At 41.7% G+C, this 9,487-nt stretch overlaps 1 protein-coding gene across 1 annotated transcript; it reads right to left on the reverse strand.

Annotated features, from left to right (window-relative positions):
• Positions 1-1,990: 1,990 nt before the first annotated feature.
• Positions 1,991-6,400, reverse strand: LOC311523903 (protein SPMIP1). The gene is made up of 2 exons (XM_084634436.1): positions 5,842-6,400; positions 1,991-4,620 (listed from the first exon to the last, which is right to left on the reverse strand). The coding sequence occupies exons 1-2, from the start codon at positions 6,296-6,298 to the stop codon at positions 4,502-4,504; spliced, it is 576 nt and encodes a 191-aa protein (XP_084490562.1). The 5' UTR covers positions 6,299-6,400; the 3' UTR covers positions 1,991-4,501.
• Positions 6,401-9,487: the final 3,087 nt, after the last annotated feature.

A 9,487-nucleotide genomic window follows, 5' to 3' on the forward strand; every position in this document is an offset into this window, starting at 1 on the left:
ATGTCTACAGCCAAGCTCTACAATACAACCACATTTGCTCCAACCCCTCAGACAGAGACAAACATCTACAAGATCTCTATCAAGCATTCTTATAACTACAATACCCACCTGCTGAAATGAAGAAACAAATTGACAGAGCCAGAAGAGTACCCAGAAGTCACCTACTACAGGACAGGCCCAACAAAGAAAACAACAGAATGCCACTAGCCATCACCTTCAGCCCCCAACTAAAACCTCTCCAACGCATCATCAAGGATCTACAACCTATCCTGAAGGACGACCCATCACTCTCACAGATCTTGGGAGACAGGCCAATCCTTGCTTACAGACTATTCCTCACACGTTCTTGTCAGCTGCTGGAAATGGCCCACCTTGATTATCACTACCAAAGTTTTTTTTCCTCTCCTGCTGGTAATAGCTCACCTCACCTGATCACTCTCGTTACAGTGTGTATGGTAACACCCATTGTTTCATGTTCTCTGTGTACACAAAATCTCTCCACTGTATTTTCTACTGCATGCACCCGATAAAGTGAGCTGCAGCTCATGAAAGCTTATGCTCAGATAAATTTGTTCGTCTCTAAGGTGCCACAAGTCCTCCTTTTCACCTTAGGACTAGAAATCCTCTCTCTCCTAGACCCTCAGTGGGGCTGGAGAGCTCATGAGCATCACCAGATTGAGCTTCATCTGTATTCAGTCTTGAGAGGGGCTTCCAGGGGCTGTGGAAGCCTCCTCAAGGGGATTCTGAGACAGGCAGAAGCCAGCAGGTGAAGCTCTGAGCACATGTTTACACTGGAGCTATGTAGGCAGTGTAATGGCACATGGCCTCAATTCAGATAGTCCTGACCTCCTTGTCACTATCTCAAGGTTGCATTCTTCTAGAGTCCAATCCCCTGCTTTGACAAGCAGCATCACTCACCACCAGAAAAATTCAGAGGAAGTTCTGGAAGGAGAACTTTGAGGTATTTCCTGACTTCTCCATGGGGTTTTCAGAGAGTTCCAATCTGACCGTGGGCATTTTGTATTTAGAATGTAAACATTATGAAAGATGGATGTAATTATGCTACTGCACAAGTCCCAGCAAACCATCCCTCCCCCCACCCCAAAAATCTATATCCAACTTCTGTTTAAACATGTGGGCTTTGATTTGGAGTTCTCACTGCTGAACACCAACGCCTTAATTAGCACATCCTATCAAGTTTGACTTCTAAAGGGTTAATTAATACAACAACACTTTCATTATTTATTATGCAGCTGTGAATTTCCTTTCCAGGCACTAGCTTGCTTTTAATTTCCATTATGACCATAAAAATCACCATTATACATAAAGTATAATTGTATAATTATAATAATTTATAATAACTTATTATAATAAATTATAAGTATAATAATTTATAATACTTTATAATTTATATATAATTATTGTATAATTATACATAAAGTATAATTGTACAGTTGCCTTATACATAAAGTATAATTGTAAATATAGAGGTTACAGGTTCAGTTTTAAATCAGTTGTGACAATGGAGTCACAAACACCTATTTAATGGTGATGTACTATATAAATATTGGCCTGTGAAACACCCCCTTTTGCCCATGCAATCATCTTACCAACCACAATTTTCAGTGAACCCATACACAAAAGATAATAATAGGCTATACTTTGTCAGATATAGCCCCTGATCCTACAGACACTTTTGCACGTGCTTAACTTTCACTCCATTGAAATCAGTGGGACTGCTCACCTGCTTCAAGGTCAGCACAAATATTTGCAGAACTGGTGCCTTCCAAAGGAGCAGCTAAATGATGGTACAGAACTGCCAAACACAAATATTGACACTTTCTCATACAGACACTTTTCCTTTTAATTAAAAACAAAAATAAAAGTCAGATACATTAGGCTATTTGTTATGAAAAATATGAATCCTAGCAAAATCAGAGTGAAATGAGTTTTAAATCCTAGTAAAAATGGATTTAGTAACAGTGCTAGCTTTAAAAAAATTTTGACACAGTTCAGTACATACCAATATGAATGCACAATTTAGTTAAATAAATCAACACTAAAAATCTGACAAATTCCAAAATGAAATTTAAAGGCCTGTTCCCAAAGATCCTTTGGGAAGCAACACAAAGTGGATGTCTGGCAAGAAACAGATGCTGTAATGCAACGGCGCTCTTGTGATAACTTTTTAAAATAAAAGAGTCCTATTGATTATTAATTGTTAGTGTGGACTTATGATGAAAAATTAGTTTGGCAAGTCATTCTACTTCCTCTTTGACTCTCAAGGAGGTACCAGTACTGAAACACTGGCATTTCAATGAATGACCGAAAGAATGCTGAGGTGGGTTTTTTTCCCTGTTAGTACCAGGAATGCATGTGCAATGCCAGGAAAACTTGGAAGATTCATACTTTTTCCTTGGAACAGAAAACTTGACAGAACATATTAATGAATGCTTGTTAAAGGTGCCTTCATATTTCCAAGTTGCCATAATATACGGGAAATTCTCTAAAAAAATAAAGATTTACTAATAGGAATCAGGTAGTTGGACATTTCAAGGCTTTTGTACCAATGAATTTTTTCTAGAGACATGGGCGTATTTGGGTTAGATGCTGAATTCCTACACTTCACACGGGGGCTCCCAGGATAACAACTGCTCTATACTATTTCTTGTAGAATATTATTTGCTGTTCTCCTTTCTCCAAGTTACCCAGCTCTCAGAGGCTCTTCAGCTACTTTTGAGTGTTAAATGTAGTTTTTGACTTCAGGTTTCAGCCTCACCTTCCGAGATTTAGTATGATTGACAGACACGTTCTTAAAGAAAGCAGATACAGAGATAGATGAAGACCCTGCAACAGCTGGGCCAGACTAGCACAGCATAATGTGCCATCCCCTCAGACTCTGTTCAGCCTAACCACCTAGTGATCGTCACAAAGTACCTTGTAAAACAACATTCCGTGCAGCCAGTAATATGGACTGAAATTTCTTAGGACTGGATTGTTCAATCTGCCTCCAGGAGAAGAAGTGACCCAGCTCTAGTAAACCTGGCTAGGATGGGTGTACAGGAGGAGTGTGAACGTCTGTGGAGTTTGGGATACCAGCTTTATAGATTTCAGAGGAGCAACCGTGTTAGTCTGTATCCGCAAAAAGAAAAGGAGGACTTGTGGCACCCTAGAGACTAACCAATTTATTTGCCTCTGAGAACCCCTGGTGCTTGGTGGATTTAGGCAGTGGAGCCATGTGTGGGAGGAGCAGGGGGTTAGAAGCCTTGTGCAACTTCCCTGGCTGATCTCAAGATTTCTGAGCACAAATGCAGTCAAGTCAATATGCAACCAGAAGCAGCATTAATCATCACGGTGCCCCCTCCGCATCTTCTACTATGCGGCCCTCAAGTTCCCTGGCACCTCTTATGGCTTTCTCCCAGTGGGAGAGGGGAAGAGGAGACAGACCTGTAAACTAGTTGCTGAAGGTTAGCTTTAGGACTGAAATTGGAAACCAGGTGAAAGAGGTAAAAGAAATGATCTAAAGCAACTACAGAGAAAAACTGGGTAAAGAACAAAGGTCTATGAGACTGGATGATTCTGAAGACAAAAGATTGTTAACTACTTTTCATTTTTCAAGTGCTTTTCAGAGCATTGACTAACACGCATCACCCCAACGCTCAACGTACTTAGGTAAAGAGCTTTCCCCTTATCACAGGGAAGGAAGACTGAGGCAGAGAGGTTGCATGACTTACCCAAAGTCAGAGACACAATCAGTATCAGAGCAAAGAGGGGAACTTGTGTTCCTGGCTCCCATGTCTGTGCTTATACCACAAAAATACACAGCTGTCTCAAGGTAAAGTGCTGTTTTGTTTTTGAACATGCTCATCATCAGGGATTCCACAATATTAGTTTCTCTAGTAATTTATAGGCCTGGAAACAATTAAAGGAGACTTCCTGCTACTATCAAATTTCAGTCAAATGCTAAGGTTATTTGTGGGGATATTAGATGCTATATAAAATTAAAGAAAATATTTAAAGGAGTGATCTTTTAGACATATTACTACCTAGAAATTTATTATCACTTTCACTGAATGGATTTTATTTCACTCGGTTTTGTGTTGTTTAGTTCTGCCCAAGTCACCGCTGTGGAACTATGATTGTTCAGCTATAGACGGGCTCTTTAAATTTTTTAATGTGATAACCTAGACAAGGAAACAAAGTGAAAACTCCAAAGTTTTCTACCTTAGAGTAATAAAGTTACAGGGTTCATGTTGCAGGTACATTTAAATCCAGAAGACAGCCTGAAAATAAAACAAAATTAGTTTCAAATGAATACATTAGAAAGTTAAAAATATACAGAGACTAGAGCAGGTTCTGAATTAGAAACCTTAAACTGGTCTCCCACAGAAACAATTAAAGAGGGAAATAATTACAGAGTTAGCAGATCTGACATAAAACCAGTCACACTGGCAACAGCACGGAGTTTTGCATTTCTAATGTTTGTAACAAACACCAAAGCTCATGACAGCCTGTCACTTTTTGATGGATGATGGAAGACTCCACTTCTGATGTAGAAAGTATCCTTTACAATTCCAGACCTAGCATGAAGTGGAGCCTTGATTTCAGTAATAACGTCTCCTGAAAAATAAGCACATTTGATTAGCTTTTACGTCTGAAACAGTCTGACAATTACATTATTGTATGCGGTGTTGTTGTAGCAGTGTTGGTCATGGGATATTGGAGAGACAAGGCAGGTAAGGTAATATCTTTTATTGGACCGACTTCTGTTGGCAGATGAGACAAGCTTTTCAGCCACACACAACTCTTCTTCAGGTCTGGGAAATGTGCTCAGAGTCTGAGCATTCGGACTACTTTCCCCAGACCTGCAGAAGAGCTCTGTGTAAGTTTGAAAGCTTGTCTCATCTGCCAACAGAAGTTGGTCCAATAAAAGATATTACCTCGCCCACCTTGTTGCTCTGATAATTACACTGACATTATGAAAGGGCAGAGGCAAAGCTGAAAGTGACCTTCGTTTGGTCAGCATATTGGGCCCAATCCTGCAAAGCTCAGAGTACCTTCAACTCCAATGAAATCAAAACTTCACAGGAGCCCCCCATAGTGTACTGGTTGCATTGTGCCCTATTTGGATCCCCTGTAAGATTGCAATTCGGTATGTTAATAAGAGTGAGGCTCTTGACTCTGAATGACCTAAGCTTTGGTAAGCTTTCATCAGATACTTTTAAAATGTAACATACAAAATGCATGCATGTGTTCCACCAGTGACGGAAAAAGACCAGACTGTACTGGGGCCCTTGGCAGATTGCCTTCTGGGTTTGTTGCTGGTTGGGATTTTGGCCAGGAACAGAAAGGGTCCACACTGAGCCCCCTCCTCTCTCAAGCCCCCTTCCTTTCGTATCCTTCTCTCTGCATGGAAGAATTGATGTTCTGCTACATTTTTCATCACACCACACACTGAACACACTGACTTTAAAAAAATTAAATATACAAACCCCAGCTGGTTAGGCACTGGGGTCAAGTGAGGAGGAGATATAGAAAATTATATCCTGGCAGTAGAAACATGCTTAACTTTACTCTCATGAGCAGGCCCGTTGACATCCATGGGATGACTCTGGCGAGTAAAGTTAAACACATGTGTAGGCACTTGCTGAATCATAGCTAGAGAGATCAGCTAGTAACTAGAGGGAAACATTTTGGATTAACTACTTTTGTTGTTTGTGTTCCAGCTGGATCCAAGAAGCAGGGGGTTGGGGTAGACAGAGAAGAAACGGGTTGAAGAACATTAGCTAGTGTTAAATTTCCAACCCAAACAATCATTCTTTTGGCAGCCTTCCACCTTACCTAAGCGCCAGCCATACTCCCAGGATGACAGGACTGGATAGTGGAATTTCTCCTCAGGACTCTTCAGCTTTCTCTCCTGCAGGTACAGGTGCCTCCCTTGGCCTTCCTGGGAGATGCCCTGGTACAGCAGATGCTTGGTCTTGGGGGTGGCAGGTCTCATTTCCTTAAGAAGGGGCTCCTGACCCTTATCCTCCTGCTTCCTGGGGAGGCTTACCCCCTCCCCCTGCTTCTTAAAGCCAGTTTCCTCCTCCTGGGTCCTAGGGGGACTGAGCCTCTTCTCCTGCTCCTTAGGAGGGCAGATAGCAGGTAGAATACATTTCCTCCTGGGGCCACTGCAAGGCTCTAGCCTGGGGAACTTGTGCCCATACTTTACCTTCCAGCTGACCCTGCTAAAAGCCTCTTTCTCAATCAATTCCTTCCAGCGGTGCTGGTCCCTTGTGGTCAGTAGACCCCTCATGGCCTGGAGCAGGAGGTTAGCCAGCCGCTAGCTGCTGTGTGTTTGGTACAAGCTAGTTCCTGCAGCCCCTGGTGTCCAAGGAGACGGGCACGCAGGAGCCAGAGGAGCAGGGTCTCAAGTTACAGCCACCTCAGAGGAAGTGGAGGAGAAGGGGCACTGCACTCTCCCTTCGTCTCAGCTTCTCTGGATATTGAACATGATATTTAAAGAGGTGTCAGTGAGCCCTTTAGTACCCCTCAAGCTGAAAATCCAGATGAGCTGCAGGTTGGGGTCAGCCAACAGGTGGAACTAGTTACCCACTCACCAGCTCCCTGTGGCTGCAGAGTTTGTGAATCTTGGCAACAGCAGCATTACAATTCATGTCCACTCCCAGGCATAAAATACTCCCACACTAACCCACCCTTTGGAGCAGCTGAAATCTTGTGCAGATCTTATTGGCACCTTGCTGTGCTGCAGGGAAAAAGCAAAGGGCTAGATCCTGATTCTACTGACATCAACAGCAAAACTCCCTCTGACCTGAACAGGGCCAGTATTGCACCAGCATGTGGGCGTGTGCAAGGGATTTGTGAGAAACTTGAGTTCCATGGGTTTTATTTGTGTGGGTTTGAACCAAACCAAAAACTCAAAGCAAAACTGGACAGAAACTACCAGTTTCACTGTGTTTGGGATCAACTCCAAAAGAGTTTCTGGGTTTCCCCTAACTTCCTGGTGGAACTAGACATTGGCCCTTGGTGGAACCTGCTCTCGGTGCCAGGTGCATAATGCAAATCAGAACAGGGCAAGTTTTGACTGATTCTGGGTTTGTTATAGAAGTTTCCAATCACTGAAAGACCATATCTATGATGCCGGTTATAACAATTGCCACAGGCATGGATCAAGTCCCACTGGAAGACAGGTAAAGGAGATCTCTTTCCTTACTAACTGATATTTTCCTGCCAAAGAGAGTACAATACACATACACACTGGCTAGATCTTCTATTTTAAAAAAAATACTTAAAACAAATTACTACATGTGTGGACAGCAGACTCCGGTAAAGCTAGAAATGGAATCCTCATGATCACAAAATTTTAGTATCCTTATTCCAGGGAGCATAAAAAGAAAAGGGAGGCTGTGTGGAGAAATAAATCCATGCAACTTTTTTCTTTTATCCTTTAATCAGAGTGAGACAGCAACCACATCCATAATGAAGTGGAAATATTTAGGCCCTGGAGTTTAGCCACTAATTAAGTTCCAAATTCCAAATCTCCTCCTGAATTTCAAGAATTTCACAGTGAACTATAATTAAAAAAAGGAGTGAAGTGTCTTAAATAACACTTTCATGAACTGCTGAATTGTCCCTTTTGAAATTGTTGTGCCTAAGAGCACAGCAGAGAATACAATACAGCTTTTGTGTACAACACAAAAAAAGACACCCACAGCAAATAGGGGACATTTGACATCTATAAAAAAACATTTGAGAGAGTTTTGCCATTTAATAAGTTCCCTCCTACAACCAACATGAAACTTTGTTTTCACAACATTCATTATACCACATACAATGAAGCCAAACAAAAAAATGCCCATTTGTTTTGGTCAGGAAGGGGCAGAGGCTGATGGTGTTGTCAATGTCAAATCTACTGCATGTGTGGATTACTCCAGGAGAAAGTGGCTGGTCTCCCACCCTCCCCCGCTCCTGAAATCCCACTGATCAGGCCGGGGTATTCCAGCAGTGATTACAGAAGCAGCATTGTTTTTAAAACTAGGCTTCTGGCATTTTTTCAAATTTTTGGTAAAAAAGGGTGTAACTGGAGCCAGGATAAACACAAAAGGCCCACAAACGCCACGTGGAATGTCTTTTACTGTTATAAACTGCGACACCTGATCTAGTAGGTGAGGGTTGGTTGTTTTTTTAAAAAACTTGTTTTAAACACTGATGCTACCCACTTCAATCCATGTTATTACAAAGAGCCCAGTGTTCGTTTTCAGTCAGATTCCTTCATTTTAATCATTTAGCCACGCGAGACGGCAAGTTTTATTTGTGCAACGGCGTTATCACGCAGCTCATAATTGTGCAAGTGCCACTGGTTATTGTTTTTAGATTACTCTGAAATGATGGGCTATCACCAGCAGGAGAGTGAATTTGTGTGGGGGGGTGGAGGGTGAGAAAACCTGGATTTGTGCTGGAAATCACTTTAGATAAGCTATTACCAGCAGGACAGTGGGGTGGGAATAGGTATTGTTTCATATTCTCTGTGTATATATAAAGCCTGCTGCAGTTTCCACGATATGCATCTGAGGAAGTGAGCTGTAGCTCACGAAAGCTTATGCTCTAATAAATTGGTTAGTCTCTAAGGTGCCACAAGTCCTCCTTTTCTTTTTGCGAATACAGACTAACACGGCTGCTACTCTGAAATCTGAAATGATTACGTATTTCAGGCCCCCACATCGGCAACTGAGTGCTGTGCGTGCATGCAGTCTCATGGACTTCAGTGGGGCTCTGCGTAGGAACAGCGATGCTTCCATCCAGTCAACTGCAAGATCAGTGACTTAGTGATACATGGAGCTTCCGTTCATTAGAACATAAACATTCCTTTTCATTATGAGGGCACTTGGGTTTAGTTTGCACAGTAAATAAGACTACAGTATTAAGTAAGCCTGTTTGTAAGCCTTTGATGTTGCTATTACCATTGTCCTATAGAACCGTGGATAGAATATAAACATTTCAAGTCCTACTTCAAACTATGTTTCATTTTGATACAATTTTCCTGTCTTTTCTCATTTTATAGGGGGAGATAAATAGCTCGTGAGTAAAATCTATAACACCCAGAATTAAACAAAAGACTTAAGCAATGTTTTTATTACTATTGTCATGTTTGTATGCATACACAGATGAGAAATTTATTACCTGATCATTTTGTTAGCAGCTTTTCTCCTCATTCATCGCTAATGGGTAATGCCCCCCCCCTCTGGAATTTGGAGATGGCCAATGTTGTTTCCGGTGCCTCTAGAACTCTGAAACCTAGAACTAAGCCCTCACTTTCAAGTCAGGCCACCAGAAGAGCTCTTGCAAAGCTTTAGAAATTCTCCAGCAACCATTAGCATTAAGACAACAACGTGTTATATTCATTAACCTTAAGACAATGATGTCAAATTTCAGTTTGTATTCTGGTCATTTACCAGATTACCAGGGTGGGAGGAATGAGGAGAGC

Source organism: Lepidochelys olivacea, assembly GCF_965140295.1.
Source record: "Lepidochelys olivacea isolate rLepOli2 genome assembly, chromosome: 7".
Classification (NCBI taxonomy): domain Eukaryota; kingdom Metazoa; phylum Chordata; order Testudines; family Cheloniidae; genus Lepidochelys; species Lepidochelys olivacea.

Bases quoted from the DNA above. Each gene is read 5' to 3' on its own strand.
- LOC311523903 (XM_084634436.1), bottom strand. From the start codon at position 6,298: ATGAGGGGTCTACTGACCACAAGGGACCAGCACCGCTGGAAGGAATTG. The intron at 4,621-5,841 runs GTAAGGTGGAAG...CTTATTTTTCAG, and splicing joins GGAGTATGGCTGGCGCTTAG to GAGACGTTATTACTGAAATC.